The sequence below is a fragment of the Leptonotus elevatus genome, chromosome 3 (genome assembly GCF_054856555.1).
Source record: "Leptonotus elevatus isolate MCC_2025b chromosome 3, RoL_Lele_1.0, whole genome shotgun sequence".
NCBI lineage: Eukaryota > Metazoa > Chordata > Actinopteri > Syngnathiformes > Syngnathidae > Leptonotus > Leptonotus elevatus.
The window spans coordinates 9,683,364-9,701,163 of NC_141241.1; the positions used below are offsets into that span (position 1 = coordinate 9,683,364).

The 17,800-nt window shown below is 39.7% G+C and overlaps 2 protein-coding genes across 6 annotated transcripts in view; one reads left to right on the forward strand and one right to left on the reverse strand.

Moving 5' to 3' along the window:
* The window catches only part of LOC147176876 (protein mono-ADP-ribosyltransferase PARP6), a 28,803-nt gene extending 27,980 nt beyond the window's left edge, over positions 1 to 823 (reverse strand). For all 3 annotated transcript variants that reach the window (XM_086071032.1, XM_086071031.1, XM_086071030.1), the window contains exon 1: positions 574 to 823. The gene's annotated coding sequence lies outside the window, so the exon portion shown is untranslated. The remainder of the gene's footprint in view (positions 1 to 573) is intronic.
* On the forward strand, positions 167 to 17,800 carry pkma (pyruvate kinase M1/2a). Of its 3 annotated transcripts, none has more exons than XM_086071041.1 (11): positions 167 to 333; positions 5,594 to 5,778; positions 6,447 to 6,538; positions 9,702 to 9,833; positions 9,920 to 10,106; positions 11,032 to 11,302; positions 12,293 to 12,443; positions 12,533 to 12,685; positions 13,850 to 14,016; positions 15,535 to 15,716; positions 16,801 to 17,800. In XM_086071041.1, exons 2-11 carry the CDS (start codon positions 5,622 to 5,624, stop codon positions 16,905 to 16,907), a joined length of 1,599 nt encoding a protein of 532 aa, XP_085927167.1. In that variant the 5' UTR covers positions 167 to 333; positions 5,594 to 5,621; the 3' UTR covers positions 16,908 to 17,800. The 3 variants fall into 3 exon arrangements, with proteins under 3 accessions (XP_085927167.1, XP_085927166.1, XP_085927165.1); XM_086071040.1 differs by lacking the exons at positions 167 to 333; positions 13,850 to 14,016 and adding exons at positions 956 to 1,123; positions 14,975 to 15,141; XM_086071039.1 differs by lacking the exon at positions 167 to 333 and adding an exon at positions 958 to 1,123.

Sequence of the window (17,800 nt, forward strand, 5' to 3'; positions counted from 1 at the left end):
TGCGCCACGCGTCGCCTCACAGCTCTATATTCAGCGTATCCTTCCGCGAGTGAACGCCAACAACTGTTAATTTCCTGGAGTTTAACTAAAAAAAAACAAATCATATCCTAGGGATCTGAATTACACATGTCTAATAAATAGCATCAATATGGTAGAATGCAGTCGTAGTTGGTGTTTATCTAGCAAGTGAGTGTGCCGTCTGCCTCGGAGGCATATAATCACAGCATCACGACAAAGTAGTTCCGTGGACTGAGGAGCATAGAGATCACCTTGAGCTGCTTGTCACGCAGTGTGCTGTTACTTCAACACGAGCGTCCTACCACGAGAAAGAAGGTGCGTTCAACTAACATCGCGGTTGTTTGTTACTTAATTTTGGCTTGATTGAGTTTTTTGTTTTTCCTACACACTGTGTGTAACTACGGTCGCATTTCTACTCCTCGTGACACGTTTGATGGCGTGCCTAATACGGTATATGTCAAATATAGCGCTTCAGCTTGGCTGTCTAAAATATGTGCTCTCATGCCACCTGAACAAATAACATGCATTTTGCAATTTGTGTTGAAGTGGACGTACGTGATGAACTTTTCAGCCATCTTGAGTCTGACTGACATTGCTGCGTGCCGTAGTCTCCCGACAACGTTGTCATTAGAATTGTCGTGTTGGTGGGCGGATGCGCAGTAAGGTCTTGAATAACCTAACGTAGTTATCTACTTTTACTCATCGTATAAATGTATATCAGCAGTTAAAATTCACTTTAAGAAAGAATAGTAATCGATGCGATGTATGCGGTAGTCTCCTGTTTCGTTTCTTGATGCTTCCTGTTGTGGGCGTGGTCTCGGCCTCTCCTCTGCCTCCGATTGGCTAGTTTGCTGCCGAGCGCTCTGAAGCGAGACCATATGACGCAGTGATGCGAACGCGAGTTTTGACGCATCGACGACGCCGTAGTAACGTTCTGTAGCTCACCATTATTGTCCTGTTAATCTCTGTCTGAATTTGCCCTTAGTGCATTAAGAGTTATACTAATAGTCGTTGGCATAAAAATGTCTTCCGAGGATGGCCAATGTATTGAGGACTGCGCATGTGTTGAAGACTGTCCATGTGTTGAAGAGCACACATCTCCCATGTAAGGGCTCTGAAGTGTTACATGTATGTTAAAATGAATAGCAGTATGTTCAGTCAATGTGAAAAGCAGACTGTAAACGACCACAATGAAAGAAGAGGCCTTCTTGTTCACACAGATTACCTAACGAATACAGGAGATGGATAGATCGCCTTTATTGTCATATAAACAGATTAAAATGAGATTTAAGAATAGTATTTCCTTTCAGTGCAGCTCTATGGTGGTAGATGCCCTTGATGGTTATGACTTTGCGACTGCGCTAGCATAGGCTAGTGATAGAAGGTAAAGAGGATGATATGGACTCGGAGCTACATTTGTATAAATGCTTAACTTGGACGCATATGATAATGTATGCATGTACATTTCTTCTTGGTCTTGGTGGTTGCAATTTTTTTTTTAATGGTGTTTACTGTTTAGTCTATTAAAACAGTGTGAGGTACTTTGCCATACATGGTTGACAAACAAGAGCTATTTATTCAGAGAGAAAACAATTCATTTCAAGCGAGTTTTTCCATTTTGATAGGTTTACGTAGAATTATGTAAAAGGAATATTTTCTTAATGATTTAATGTCGAACAAAATTGGTTTATGTTTTGCAAATAGAATCTTTGGTCTATGGTACTGGGTTCTGCTGAATGGCAAATTACTTTATAGGAAAAGGTGCTTTCAAAGAAACCTGTTTTTAACAAGTGTGGTATGCATATTCTTGTTCTATTCATGTCAGTTTTGAGCGCTTGTCATCTGAAGGCACCAATTAAGGTTATTTCACTGGATGGCATTCAGTGAGGTACAAACCTCATCCATCAAAGACTCAGCAATCCTACTTTGAAAACAGCACCAAATTGTATTCATGGATCCTCTCTTGCCTGATTTTCTTTCATTCGGAAATTCACTTTTTATAAACTGTGATGTAAAGGGAGACTTGAACTGTGAACCAAACTTGGGGAAAGTTATTAATTTGTGCCTTCTATCTGAATTTGAACAACAGCGGCACCAAAGTTTATCCCTGGCCATTTTCTGGTTCTTGGCTCCCCTGGCCTTGACTTGTGTTGTCTGTGGTGTACACTTCACATCTGCTCATTTGCAGTCCTTTCCCAGAGCAGCTCTGCTGACTAGCTCTAGTCTGGGACACTTCCAAATCTACTTCAGGGACAATGCAATCAGGCATAGACACTAAGCAGACATAGCAGCTGATGTTGAACATACAGAGTTTAGCAAATGATTCATCAATACTTCATTAGCAGTTGTCGACTAACCGGATTTCCACAAACAGAGCCACATGAGACATTATCCTGGTATCCTGCTGAGTCCTTAACCTGGCACGCCTATGCAGAGCTGTGTGAAAGAAAATGGATATAATTAAAGTGATGTCATGTAACTGCTCAATGGTAGTCTAGTAGCTTTTTGTGGCGTCATTACAATCTTCTGAAGTCTTATGAAACTTTCCCCTAAAAGGACGTTCATCCGTTTACCTCCACATTACCTTTGAATGACCCTTGTGCAAAGCCACCACTGGTGAATTTAACCAAGCTTTATACTTTGCTTGATTTATAATCTTGATTAACTCATTCACTGCCATTAACGGCTATAGACGTCAAACATTCATTTGAACAATTTCTATTAGTTAAACATTTTTTCCACTTTTGTTAACAAGAGTATGAAAACCTAAACAAAATTGTATTGTACATTTAGAACAGATATACAATTTGTGATTAATCGTGAGTTAACTAGAGAAGTCATGCGGAAAAACGATAATTATTTTTTAAAGAAAAAATCATTACAAATAATTACAATTATTTTATTTTTTAAAGAAAATATTATAAAAAATTAGGGGCGTCAGGCCATTAAAAATTTTAAACGTAATTAATCGCATGACTTCACTAGTTAACTCACGATTAATCACAAATTTGATCTGTTCTAAATGTACAATCATTTTTTTTCTCGTTTTTTTAAACAAAAGTGAAGGAAAAAATAGTTAAATTAGTAGAAATTGTTCAAACGAAATGTTGACGTTTATAGGCGTCAATGGCAGTGAATGAGTTAACCAATGATCAATTGCACACAATCGCCTAAAATGAGTGAGTGGTCAACCATCCCGAGTATTGGATCTATAAACACTCGCTACATGCTACATGTTATTATTAGACCTAGCCCGCCCGTTTTTAGGCCCGCGGTGTTGTATGTCCAAGGCTGCTAGTGACATTGTAGTGACTGCACTCTCGGTTGTTGGCGGTTGTCTCATGTACGGCCGTAGCGTCACATCATGGCGATTGCCTGGTCAACACTTGCGCTTCATTTACCCGTCATCCTCATCATCACCAAAAGGATTTACTCTTGAGCTCCTGAAAGTGTTGTCACCGTGCTGGAATGCCTCGGCTGGCAGTTGCATCAGGCCTTACATTGCAGGGGGTAGTCGGCTATTGCAGTGTGTTGGACGCTCCAACACAACGGGGTTCCTTTGGAGGTCAGCGGCAGTGGCGTGCCTCTTTGTTCCCAAGAGGACTAGAAAGATCTACTGGGGGTATGTAGTGTATGAAACGGGTTGGTAAAGTGGGTGATAGAAGCCATCTTGGATGTCTTAAATGTCACAAAATTCTGATTGCACTACTCCTGCCCTTGATTGTACTTATCAGACAAAGTGATAAAGCATGTGTCTAGGAACGATACGAGGTTATGTGACCAAGAACATTTAAAAGAGTGAGTGTGTCTCTAGCTGGAGCTAGTTAGGAAGGGATTGGAGGGGATTATTAGCAGCCAGCTCTTAAATTAGCCTCGCATCCGTCTCAGGGTGACTACTAACTGCCCGTGAAGGATACTCAGCTGACTTTGTTAGGAACGGTCATGCCTCCCATGGAGAGCTATTCCTGTCATTTATGTAACCCTTTGTTGTTCCCCTCCACCAAAAACCGTGGCAAACAGGATTGACAGTAGAGGTGTTAAAAAAATAAATATATTCGGCAATATATCGCGATATTACAGCGCACAATTCTCGTATCGATTCAATATGCAGCCGGAAAAAAAAATTTTAGGCTCAATTTTTGATGGAAATATTCAACAAAATTATTTAATTAAAATTAGGGTTCACATTATAAGTATGGAAGAATGTTATATTAATAGAACATTAAGCCTTCAAATTTGATTTCAATACTCTTTAAACATGAAACAGATTGCAACCTGTTAAATACGGTGGACCACAGTTATAAGCCTGAAGTAGATTTTCTTACAAATCTTACAGTGTACAACATGTACAACTTTACTGATTAGTATTTTCTAAATTTGAGTTAAAACATTTTTTTTTATTTAAACATTTTTTTCAATAATTGACTTAGAGATTCGTATCGGGATTAATCGGTATCGAATCGTGACCTATGAATCGGGATACAGTTCGAATCGCAAGCTACTAGGCAATTCACAGCCCTAATTGACAGGATAAACAAAATGCAACCACACAAAATAAATTCTCTGGTCTTTGGACTTTCTTTAATCTCCACAACAAGCTCCAGCTTTACAGGTGCCATGCTGTGAAGGCAACTGATCTGACAATGTGCATGGGTCACCATTGGAGGAAATGCAGTATGTAGTATTATCCAGGGATATGTGCAGTGAATGCAGAGTTCTAGTGAGTGGCATTTATTCAACTATTAGGCATTCAAGCAGCAACTTGTTCTCTAATGCGCATCCCCACCTCGCAACAGCAAGTCGAACGCATGTTAGTGTTGTGTGTGATTGCCAATAATTAGGCTGCAGGAGTTGTTGTTTTTTTGCTCTGTCACCCAAAAGCAACGAATACCTTGTGGTGGAGAGGTTGTCAGTGTCCATAAAAAGAAATGCTAGGGGGAAAAAAAGGCCATTGCAGTGGCTCCCTGTGACTCAGCCTTCCTTTCCCATTGCTGCAGTAAAGCAGGATGAGACTGCGAGCACGTACGGCTCTTCTCAGACACTAACTGGTCTGCTCCATTCACTCCACTGTTACATCATCAGTCAGCAGGCACTATGGAGGCAGACGGTAGAAGCCTGGAACCCCCACCATTATCTGTATTAATTGGATGTCTGCAAGGAAGTAGTTCTGTCCTATTGTATCGTGACGTTATGCAACCAGAATCATTGTTTAAAAAGAAACAAGGGACCCTGGCCTCTTTTTTTTATTTATTTTTTAATACTCCTTGTGTATGTTTTTACAGTTACTGCATGCCTGCCTAAATTAAAACCTTGAATAATCTGGCTGGGAAAAGCTTGGCGATCTGTCTTGTCAATGGGTTCATAATGAATTGTTGCCATTGGCAACCCAGTGGGGGTGGCTGGTAGAGAACAGAGTGTAACGTGCAATCTGGCCTGCGGTGGCTGTTGGAAGTGCACTCGCCCCTTTTTTTTCCCCCAGATAAATAAAGAGACACAATGTATAAACAATGAATTTAATGTTACAAAATAATGCAACTAGGCTCGCATGTTTTTTTCTTAACTTTTGTCCTTACAGGACCTGTCCAGACTCACAGATAATTGCCATGCCTCAGCCAAAGATTGTCGACATGGGCTCTGCCTTCATCCAGACGCAGCAGCTCAACGCCGCCATGGCTGACACCTTCCTGGAACACATGTGCCTGCTGGACATCGACTCAATACCCACCACCGCTCGCAACACTGGCATCATCTGCACCATCGGTTTGTCTGTTATTGTAGATCTACAGTACACAAGTTTTGCCTTTAGTTCTCTAGTGAAAAGACCCTTCACCAAAAGCGGAATGATGTAATGCCACAAATGCATCCCACCAATGTTCTATTTTTAAGTTTACATTTCAGTAGAGTTGTTACTGTAAAATATTGAACAATGCTTCAATTTTTATCAAAAATGCTAATGATTAAAACGATAAATAAGATCGGCTCTCCAGATGCCTCGTCGACTCTACAGGAAGTGTATGTTGTGTTGAAACTGTCTACCAAGAAACATAGGCCTATCAGTATCAGTAGTAAGTACACAAACTGATAATAAATGTCAAAAGTTTATAAACATGGCAAGAGCTACAACTGCACGCGGTGCATCTCTTTCAAGGAAATGCCACAATTCATATTCTAAAATGACGACAAGAAACTCATTGCATCATACCCTCTCGAATTGAGCCGCACCATATTGAGTTGAATCCTATTCAAACCCTATCAAATGGTTTGAGTTTAAAAAGATAACGTCCTTGAATCGTATCGCAACCACCAGTTTTGAATAGTCTTACTGGAGATATTATTTCACTGGTGTTCTCAATTGTCATTTCTCAATCGTGACTGTTTTTTGTAACACATTTTCCCCGTTTTTTTAATTATTATAAAAAAAAATTCAGGGCCAGCCTCTCGCTCTGTGGACATACTGAAGGAGATGATCAAGTCCGGAATGAATATTGCACGCATGAACTTCTCCCACGGCACACACGAGGTGAGCCGTTTCATAACTTCCTCTTTGGCGTGTTTGAAACCAGCCAGGGCGAGCCCAACTGCCACCAAAAGGCCGTCACGTTCAGCCTGCGCAGATCATTTTAGCCCTTATCGCTTTTGTGTTCCTTTCCTTTTTTACAGTCTTTGCTTTTTGCAGCTTAGCAAACATTGCACATCTGCGAATACAATGCCGGACACAAACTGTTGAAGGTGAAACCAAGGGCAGACAAACAGACTGGTATTTGTTACAATGAAACAAATTGCTCACTCACGGTCAACTCTGACCTTGTCTGTAGTAGGGCTGGGTATCGATTCGATTCAGAAGGCTTTGATTCGATTCACGATTCACATTGATTTTCGATACAGTTAAGGATTTCATGTAGTACCAATTTTAAGTTTATATGGGAGACATTCTCAGAAGTACCAATGCTGTAAATAGTAGAAACTTCTTGCTCTTACTTGGTGCATTAGTGTGATCAATTAAAAACATATGAATAATTCCATTTAAAATTTAATCCAATGCAGTTAAATGAATCATGTATGTTTTATTGAACATGGTCTGATCAAAACAATAAATAACAATTTAAATCGATTACAACCACAGCAATATGTAAAAAGTGGCAAAAACACTGATGTTTTTTGTCAAATAAATTTGCCCGTGACGCAAGAAGGCACATTCATTTATGTTGAGGGGCGTATTAAAAGTATCGATTCATGATTTTATGAATCGATATTGGGCTATGAAAAGGAATATCGATTTTTTTCTTCTTTTTTTTTTTAAACCCAGCCCAGTGGTTCGGACCAATCGCAGAGCGACATTGTGTTTGGGGCGGGAAACCAGGAAGCGCCGCCGCCGGGGGAAACGAACAATTCTAACATAAAGTAATGGCCGCTGCAATTCATTCTGTTCTTGCAGAATTGCTCACCGTTTAATTGTTGAATGTTGAACAGCGAGAGGCGCTTCGTGCATTTTTAGCTGGTAAAGATGTTTGTACTTTTTTTTGCCCTCCACTACGACGAGAATGAAGACATTTTCATCCATAGCCGTGATTGGTCAATGCAAACGTGCACAAGATGCCGCATCGTCCAATCAGCTCCAAGTATTGTACAATGACAGGAAGAGGGCATGCTCAAGCACAACTATTACTTTTCCGTATTTTTCTCTTTAAAAAGAAAAAAAAAATTCAAAGAGGTATTTAAACTAAAAACTATGAACATTTCTGGGGGGGAACAATCAATTATTAGTAGGTTAAATTAAATCGATTCCAGGTTGTGTTGCGCGACAGTTGAGCATGTCTGTGAAAGGCAGCCAATGCGGTTACTTGACTCATTACTGAAACAATTTGCTCCTTCTTAGAATTATTTCCTTCATAGAAAAGAATGAAAATTTGAAATGAATCAGTTGCAGGGTTCAACTATTGACAATATACAAATACTGTTTGAAGTTATTTGAATATTCTTAACTGTCATGCAAGTGTAAATATGCATGGTTAATAATTATGCATAAAAACAGTTAACTGTGTCATCAACCATCTTATGATCTCATCTAAAATGTTTACCAAAATGTTGGGCAGTTGGCATGTTCAAATTTGAAGAGTTTTAGATTGCTCTTTGTTTTAGCCTCAACTTTGTGATTGCTCTTTGTTTTGGCCTAAACTTTGTGCCACATTTGCTTGTTTTTTCTTTGTAAGGATTTGGCCCCAGTAAGACAGGTTTGTGTCGCAAACTGTTCATTTGTTGTGCCATAACGACAGAATTATGAGAGATCAACAGACCGATTTATGTTAGCCCTAACCCTGTTTGAGAATCTGCTGCCTTAGTCTCAGTGTTTCTTCATTAACTCATTCACTGCCATTGACAGCTATAGACGTCAAAAATTAGTTTGAACTATTGCTAGTTTAACATCCCCCCCCCCCCATTTGTTAACAAAAGTATAAAAACCTAGAAATGTTTTTTTGCATTAAAACAGATATAAAATTTGTGATTAATCGTGAGTTAACTAGTGAAGTCATGCGATAAATTACGTTAAAAAAAAATTAAGAAAGGGTTATTAAAAATTAGGGGCATCAGGTGATTATAATTTGTAATCTTAATTCACTACTTAACTCACGATTAATCACAAATTTTATATCTGTTCTGAATGTACAAAAAAAAGCTAGGTTTTCATACTCTTGTTAATAAAAATGGGAAAAAAATGTCAAACTAATAAAGATAGTTCAAATTTAATTTTTGACGTCTATAGCTGTCAATGGCAGTGAATGAGTTAAACATGAGCAGATCAATGGGCTGCTGGTGGAGCATTTTCCTCATGATACTGTCTTTAATAATCAATGTAGCTTTTCTGGGTTACCCTCAGATGACTCATAAGTGATACAGAGGCAAAGTATTCTCCAAACATTACAAGGTGTTGGTTGATGTTGCTGGAGAATTAACAGTAGTCATCACACAGCTCAGCATAACAGTTGTCATTTAAAATGTGATTGATACCTTTTTTTCTGACCTGATTTCCTACAGCATCTTGACTTGAATGTTCATAGTTGGACGGCTCAGTCATTGGGGTGTGGTCGAAATAGGTCAATGACTGTTGTGGCACAGTTATTACTCATGCGCTATTTATTTAGATTGCTATAGTTTGTCTGCTTATTACTCATTCACTGCCATTGACGGCTATAGACGTCAAAAATTCATTTGAACTATTTCTATTAGTTTAACATTTTTTCCCACTTTTGTATGAAAACCTAGAAAAAATTATTGTACATTTAGAACAGATATAAAATGTGTGATTAATCGTGAGTTAACTATTGAAGTCATGCAATTAATTACAATAAAAAAATGTAATCGCCTGACACGATAAAAAAAAGAGAAATGATTATTAAAAATTAGGAACGTCAGGCGATTAAAATTTTTAATCGTAATTAATCAGTAATTAATGACTTCACTAGTTAACTCACAATTAACCACACATTTTATATCTGTTCTAAATGTACAATAAAAAAAATCTAGGTTTTCATACTCTTTTTAAAAAAAGTGGATTTTTTTTTTAAAACTAATAGAAATAGTTCCAATTAATTTTTGACGTCTATAGCCGTCAATGGCGGTGAATGAGTTAAATATGTTAAAGAAAAATGCTTTTTTTCTCTTCTTTTTTTTTTTTTTAACCGTAGTACCATGCTGATACCATCAAAAACGTGCGTGAGGCATGCGAGAGCTTTGAGCCAGGTAGCATCCAATACCGGCCAATTGGAATTGCCCTGGACACCAAGGGACCAGAGATCCGAACAGGCCTCATCAAGGGAGTGAGTACAATTTTCCCTACTATTATGTTGGTGGCAGTTCAACTTGAAAAGAAGTGTGGCACAAGGATGTCTATGCGGTTTGACAGAGCGGCACAGCTGAGGTGGAGCTGAAGAAGGGCAAAATGATCAAGATCACTTTGGATGACAGCTACCAGGACAAATGCAGCGAAGAGATTCTGTGGCTCGACTACAAGAACATCACCAACGTAGTAGAATCCGGCAGCAAGATCTACATTGATGATGGACTCATATCGCTGCAGGTCAAGGAGATCGGTAAGATTTGTTCGTATTTAATTGAAAAAATTCTCCAAGGAAACAATGTAAATATTTACATTGATGTATAACAGTAGAAGTGTGAATTGCCTAGTACCTGGCGATTCAATTCGTATCACGATTCATAGGTCAGGATTCAATTCTATACCGATTAATCCCGACATGAATCTATAATTTTTTTTTTTTTTTTTTTGTTAACTCAAATTTAGAAAATACTAATCAATAAACTTGTACATGTAAGATTTGTATGAAAATGTATTTATTTATCTGAAAATTCAGGCTTATAACCGAGCCACTGCATTTAACAAACAGGTTGCAGTCTGTTTCATGTTTGAACAGCACTCAAATAAAATATTAAGGCTTAATGTTTCATTAATATAACATTCTTCCATGCTTAATGTGTGAATCCTAACCCCAAGTAAGACTTTTTGTTGAATATTTCCATAAAAAATTGATGTTTAAAAATCGATTCGGCCGCATATTGAATCAATTTGAAAATTGCGCGCTGTAATATCGCGATATATTGCCAAATCTATTTTTTTCTAACACCCCTAACTAACAGTATACCCAAGAGACCAGGGGTCATTTACCATTTTGAAGCTGAGAGCGGCTTTAAAAATCAAATCACAATTGAATCAAAACCACTATCAAATGGAATCAAAATCACAATGTCCCATAACTGGTGATCTTAAGTCAACCAACCCCTACTTTGGAGTGTCCCAGGATTAAGGAAAAAAGTTCCTTTGTCTTTGATGAGGTTGCAAAAATTATCAACCGGCCGATAGTACACAAGTTTGTTACCAGCGTAGCTTCAATACAAAAATGGTAGCTTGGTTTTGCCAGGTCCTTACACAACACATCTTAATATATTGCGCAGATCTTGTTTCACAGCTCTTTGGATAATGTTATCATTTTGTTGCTCCAGGCCCTGATTTCCTCATGTGTGAGATCGAGAACGGCGGCACCCTGGGCAGCAAGAAGGGCGTCAACCTGCCCGGCGCCGCCGTCGACCTGCCCGCCGTCTCCGAAAAGGACATCCAAGACCTGACGTTTGGCGTGGAGCAGGGCGTCGACATGGTGTTCGCCTCCTTCATCCGCAAGGCCGCCGATGTCCACGCGGTCAGGGCCGTGCTGGGCGAGAAAGGCAAGAACATCAAGATCATCAGCAAGCTGGAGAACCACGAGGGCGTGCGCAGGTGTGTGCCATCAAGTTGAGGCATTGTTGTGATGTTGATCAATGCAGAGACGCTGGATCAGATGAGCTAGTTGTCACAACTATTTCTATTAGTTTAAATTTTTTCCCCACTTTTCTTAACAAGAGTATGAAAACCTAGTGTTTTTTTTATATTGTATTACAACAAGATATAAAATATGTGATTAATCGTGAGTTGACTTGGGAAGTCATTCGATTAATTATGGTTAAAAATCGTACTCGCCTGACGCCCCAGTTTTTAATAATCTTTTCTTTAAAAAAGAAAAGAAAAAAAGGGATTATTAAAAAGAAAAAAAAAGTTCATTTTAAAAAGATTAGGGGCATCAGGCGATTAAAATTTGTAATCATAATTACTCGCATGACTTCACTAGTTAACTCACAATTAATCACAAATTTGATATCTGTTCTAAATGTACACAAAAAATTATAGGTTTTCATACTCTTGTTAACAAAAATGGAAAAAACTAAATTAATAGAAATAGTTCAAATAAATTTTTGACGTCTATAGCTGTCAATGGCAGTGAATGAGTTCAAATGTTTTTACATGTACTTAAGTTCCTTTGTTGTACATATATTCTACTAAAACGTATTAATTATTTCTCTCTTCACTCTCGTTTTTGCGCTGTCGCTCGCTTCGTCTTTTTTATTTTTATTTTTTATTTTTTAATTTTTTTTTTAATACTCACAATGCATTGTGGTCTATATCAACCTGGTTGAGTGAACATACTACTTTTCAGAGTGCGTTGTGGGTAATTTTGAGTGCCCTACATTTTCACTCCCTGGACATTCGGACGCCACTACAAAATGGCGTGACCCCTCAGTAGGACACTATATAGGAAGTAGGGTGCACATTCAGACACAGCTACTGTGAAGATGAGTCGATGTTGCACCCTGGTGGCCTCATGGTGACACTATACCCAACTACGCCACCTGCTGACATCCTTGTGCAACTGCTATTTTGTGTCATCTTCAGGTTCGATGAGATCATGGAGGCCAGCGATGGCATCATGGTTGCCCGTGGTGACCTTGGTATTGAGATCCCCACCGAAAAAGTCTTCCTAGCCCAAAAGATGATGATTGGCCGATGCAACAGAGCCGGCAAGCCAATTACCTGCGCCACTCAGGTCAGACGTTTGAATACCTTTTTAGTCTTTGCTGTAACATTTGTTATTTGTTTGTTAAATCTTAAAGTTGTCGAACGGTCTGTCTTCAGATGCTGGAGAGCATGATCAAGAAGCCGCGACCCACTCGCGCCGAGGGCAGCGACGTCGCCAACGCCGTGCTGGACGGGGCCGACTGCATCATGCTGAGCGGCGAGACCGCAAAGGGAGACTACCCTCTGGAGGCTGTGCGCACCCAACACATGGTCAGTTCACAGAAAAGCAAGATTTGTAATTGCGCAATAACTCTTCTTTAACAATTAACCCCTTTTACTATCATTTAAATCTGTCTTGCATGATTTTGTCAGCAGTAGGGACAGCCAAAGCATATTAGATAATGCCGCATCGTACATGACGGCCAATCACATTTCTTTTTTTATCTTTTGGCCTTTTTATGCATAAGCACAGTGGATTTGAAACAATATGTTGTTGAAGTGCAGACTTTTAGCTTTTATTTCCCAGAAGTTAGATTTTCCCATTTGGGATTAAAATAATTTCTAAATCCATGCTGTATTTTTATGGATCCACTTAACTTTATGAAGATTCATACAGGGCAGCACAGTGGACTGCTGGCACCCCCGTCTGCCTCACAATTCCGAGGTTCTGGGTCCAATTCTCTTCCTGTGTTGCGTTTGCATGTTCTTCCCATGCTTGCGCAGTTTTTCTTTTTGTATTCTTGCTTCTCTCACATTTCAAAAACACACGTTGCGCAACGTTCTTTGAAGACTCTAAACTCTCCATTGTTGTCAATGGGATTGCGAATACTTGTCTATTTGCCCTACAATGGACTGGGATAGACTCCAGCTCACATGTGAAAATGATGGATGGAAGACACTTCATTCTTCTGTGGACACTTTGGAAGGCCTTATTTACTTGAACCCTCTGCAGCTTACTGCATTGAAATCAATTGTAGCAAATGTAGATTTTTACTGGTCCCATGCCAGTCAGGAGCCACGAGAGGACCATCCATCACTTAACTTCAGATGCTGGGTGAGGCAGCATTTTCTATTCCATTTGAATGATAGTGGAATTTTTTTTTATTCATCTCCATCACCAGTATACAGAATACTGAAGCAACTTGAAGCTCTTAATTAAACCTAAGCCACCTTTTAAGCTGCTGCCTTTTTTAATCATCTGTTTCACACTACTTCCTGCTTGTGTGCGTACTGTTGCTTTAACTCCATTTGTTCCGAGATCCCATTATAATGAATCAAGCAAAGGGTTGTGGTGACATTTTTTGTGTTAATAATTGTCTACCGTCTCTCTCCCCCCTAACTGCACACTCATTCCTCCATCTTCATCATCCTTCCTGTGTGTTGGCGGTCCTTTTCGTTTTGCTTGCCGCATCCTTCCCTCGCCCGCTTGGCTAGATTGCTCGCGAAGCCGAGGCGGCCATGTTTCACCGTCAGGTGTTTGAGGACCTGCGTCGATCCACGCCGCACTGCAAAGACCCAGCCGAGGCCATCGCCATTGGCGCAGTCGAGGCCTCCTTTAAGAGCTTGGCCTCAGCCATCATTGTGCTGACGGGTTCCGGAAGGTAGGGCCTACTGTCCTCATTCCTTTCGGCGCTCGTGTCAGCTGTGAGGGGAAGAGTAGGGCCAGGCAGGGACTGATGGAAACCTGGGAGAGGCTGGCGATCACATTCAGAAATCTGCTGGTTGTTTTTCCATGTTGGTAGACCTTTTCATTATGATGTCACATGTACTTGCAGGCAATGACTAAACTAGCCCTGATGTTAGCTAGCAGGCTAGATGTTATGTTTTGAAAGACAACCTATCCAAACATTGTATACTATACAGATACGGTGAGAAAATGTCTTCCACAGACCCAGTGATGGAGGGTTGGTTCCTTATCTGTTCCTTTAGTATTAATTTTACTTGCTTTAGAGCTGGACAGATGCTAACTTGCGTTAGCGCCGCCTAAACTAGCCCTGATGTTAGCTAGCAGGCTAGCCGTTAGTTTTGCTAAATTTCTCAAACGATAGACAACCTAACCAAACTTTTTATAGATACTGTGAGGAAATGTCTTTCTTAAACCCAGTGATGGAGGTTTGGTTCCCCATCTGTTCCTCTAGAATTGAATACTATTAGAATAGTAAAAGTGTATATCATTTATGCCATAACTATTAGATTATTATTATTATTAAAACATTTTAACCTAACCTTTTTTCTTTCTTTTTTTAAACTAACCTTTTGGGGAATGGCAAGGCAACCTCAAACAAGTTGTTTTGCTTTAGGGAAAAAAAAGATGATTCTTCAGTTTAGGAACTTCAGCTCAGCAGTCAGTGCTTTCTGCCACCCATAACACTTTGCCATCTATTTTTATATACCAACTTTATGAAAAGGTCTATTTAAACACAATAAAACGGATAATATCAACCAGAGACTTGAGTGGTGTGATTTCAAGCCCTTCCCAGATGTGTGAATGATGTGGTGTGAGTGATTGTAAGTAACCCCCAATCCTTCCCCAATTGATTCCCCCCGGGGTTGGCTTAGATCGCCCGTGAGGCCGAGGCAGCCACTTTCCACAGCAAGCTGTTTGAGGAGCTTAGGCGACACTCCCATCTGACCAGAGACCCGTCCGAGGTGGCGGCTGTCGGAGCTGTGGAGTCGTCTTTCAAGTGCTGCGCTAGTGCCATTATTGTTCTCACCAAGACCGGGAGGTAAGACACGGACGAGGATGCCCTTAGTCAACTAGGGTAAGTGCACTGTATGGACTTTTTGTCCATATAGCATGTGTGAATGAATGTGTTTTTTGATTGCACTGTGATGTAGGTGAAAGAGGACAGCAATTGACAAGTTGGATATTTGTGGCCTAACACACTCCTGCGTTCTAAAATGCTAGTTTTCCACTGCACAGTTTTTCTGTCTGGTCGATTCTGTATGTGTATCGTAAAACACTGCTTGTTGCTCAAGTGGAAAATAAAGGCTGTTAGAACTGATGTGCAATGGAAAAGTCATTTTTTTTTATATACTTACCTTTTTAACAGTATTACCATTTTTTTTATTTAAGGTCAACTACACGCATGTGAGTTGTTGTTGTTGTTTTCTTGCAGGTCCGCCCACCTTATCTCCAGGTACAGGCCCCGCGCCCCCATCCTGGCCGTGACTCGTAACACCCAGACTGCTCGCCAAGCTCACCTGTACCGCGGGATCTTTCCAGTCCTCTACACTGCCCCTTCCCATGATGTCTGGGCCGAGGATGTCGACATGCGTGTCAACTTCGCCATGGATATGGGTAAAGTTTTGCATTAGTGTCAGTTCTATTTGAGATTCATTTTATATGACAGTTATACAAATATAGAACAAAGTGAATGAAATTCTGAAATAAGCATTCACATTTTAAATGTAACTTGATCTGGGGAATTTGACAGGTGTAATATGATAATGAAAAAGAGACCTTCTTTCTTCAAAAAAAAAGACTAAAATAGACTAAAAAAGTCAATTTTTGCATGTTAATGAATTGATGGAGTTTAACTGCCTTAAAATAATGTATAAAGCCATTCATGAAATTGTACCAGTCAATATACAAAATCAAATTTAAACTAAGGGAAAGTGAGTACAAATTAAGAGGAGCAGACATTTTTTCCAAACCTTAATATAGAACAAAACAAAAAGAACAATGTATTTCAACTCAAGATGTCAGCTATGGATTGTAAACAAAATATTCTCAGTCTATCTGTTTTTTGTTTTTTTTATGTATAGAAGCACATTTACTGGAAAAATATAATAAAAATATATATATAGCACAAAACATTTTATAGAATTGTTGAAAGCGTCTAGACCACTCGCTGTCATTCATTTTGTGTTGATTATTTTGTGTGTGTGTTGGATCAAGGAACTATATAACAAGTTTTTACTTTTTTTTTTTTTTCTGTCCCCTTTCATTTCTTTTATTTTAAAGAGTGAAATAAAAATTTTAAATTGATGGAAAAATGCCAATGCATATATTTTTAGGGGTGTGCTATCAATAGCATTGATATTTGAAAATGTGAAATCTGGTTGTTTTTAGTCTGGATTGTTAAAAAAATAATTATTGTCCACAGCTATATTTAAATGACCTTTTTACGAGCCATTTTTCAGATTTGTAAATTCATGTTAATTCACATTTAAAATTTCAAATGTTGAAAATCCCCCGAGTTTTGCAACCCTTCTCAAGACGATGGGCGAATTCAGTTGTTCACATGCAGTACTCAAATATAACAGCATGTGGCGCCAGTGCACAGCTATTACCCATGCAATCATGTAAGAAAAACACGTTTGATGCGTCTGCAGAGCTTAGTTGGCTCATTGTGTTGTATTTGCTTGTGTGTAACCGACAGGCAAGGTGAGAGGCTTCTTCAAGGAGGGTGACGTCGTCATCGTCCTGACCGGCTGGCGTCCAGGCTCCGGTTTCACCAACACCATGCGTGTGGTTCTGGTTGCCTGAGCAGCCAAGACAAGACGTCATATCTGCCTGTTTTCTGTATAACACTCCACCGTTCTCTCCGGCACCTGTTACATGAACGGCTAAACATTATAGGCAACATAACAACTCGAGACCAAAACACCATGACAACTATTCCGGGTGGGGTTAGTGGTGGCTTTGCAATTTTCACTTCCTGTGTCCATTCCTTTCACGTTAAATTTCCCTCAAAGAAACCAGTCTGAGGCGCCAGATCAGATCAACATGCCTCAACCAGAAGCTGCTGTATTTATTCACGTGAGCATGCTTATATCAAACGAGATCCTCCCAATCTATCGGCGGATCCTGGCGCATGCGCGTTGCCGCTCTCGTTTGGGTGGCGCCGCATGAACGCGAGCGCCCCGTTTTTAACGTAACACTCCACGGCCGAATAAGCGAACAAACAAAATGGCGTCCTCGCGTTCTGACGCGCCACCTAATACAGATCTTCGTGTTAGTGCTGTGTGTGGATGAAGTTTCTTTATATGCTTTCACTCCTCAAGCTTACTCTCCATTGTGTTACAGTTTATTATACTTGACTATTGAGGTGTTTAGTTTGGGACATTATTTTGTCTAACTCCTAGTGAGTATAGTTGTCGCCCGCGGGAGCTGGTTACTGTATTTAAGTTAGATGTGTTGTGTAGCCTTTCACGTGTAGTTAATCAAAAGTTGGCACTTAAAAGTCTCACTCAAAAGAGAATTAAAAAGGCACTTTGAGGGGGGTTGCGTGGTTTGACTTTTTGTTGTTGTTGTCTTTGTCGCTGTTGTCTGACACGCTTTTGATTGTTACACTAGAGCTTTGCGAACGTGAAGAGGTCATGTGTAGCTGGTTGTTGTCACCAGACTGGATTTCATCAATAAAGAGGCAAGTACCTAAA

What these genes read in the sequence shown, in the direction of transcription:
- pkma (XM_086071040.1), top strand. Translation starts at nt 1,041, where the DNA reads ATGTCTTCCGAGGATGGCCAATGTATTGAGGACTGCGCATGTGTTGAA. An exon ending in GAACAGGCCTCATCAAGGGA is followed by an intron (nt 9,834 to 9,919) that starts GTGAGTACAATT and finishes GCGGTTTGACAG; the next exon opens with AGCGGCACAGCTGAGGTGGA. An exon ending in CTGTGCGCACCCAACACATG is followed by an intron (nt 12,686 to 14,974) that starts GTCAGTTCACAG and finishes GGGTTGGCTTAG; the next exon opens with ATCGCCCGTGAGGCCGAGGC.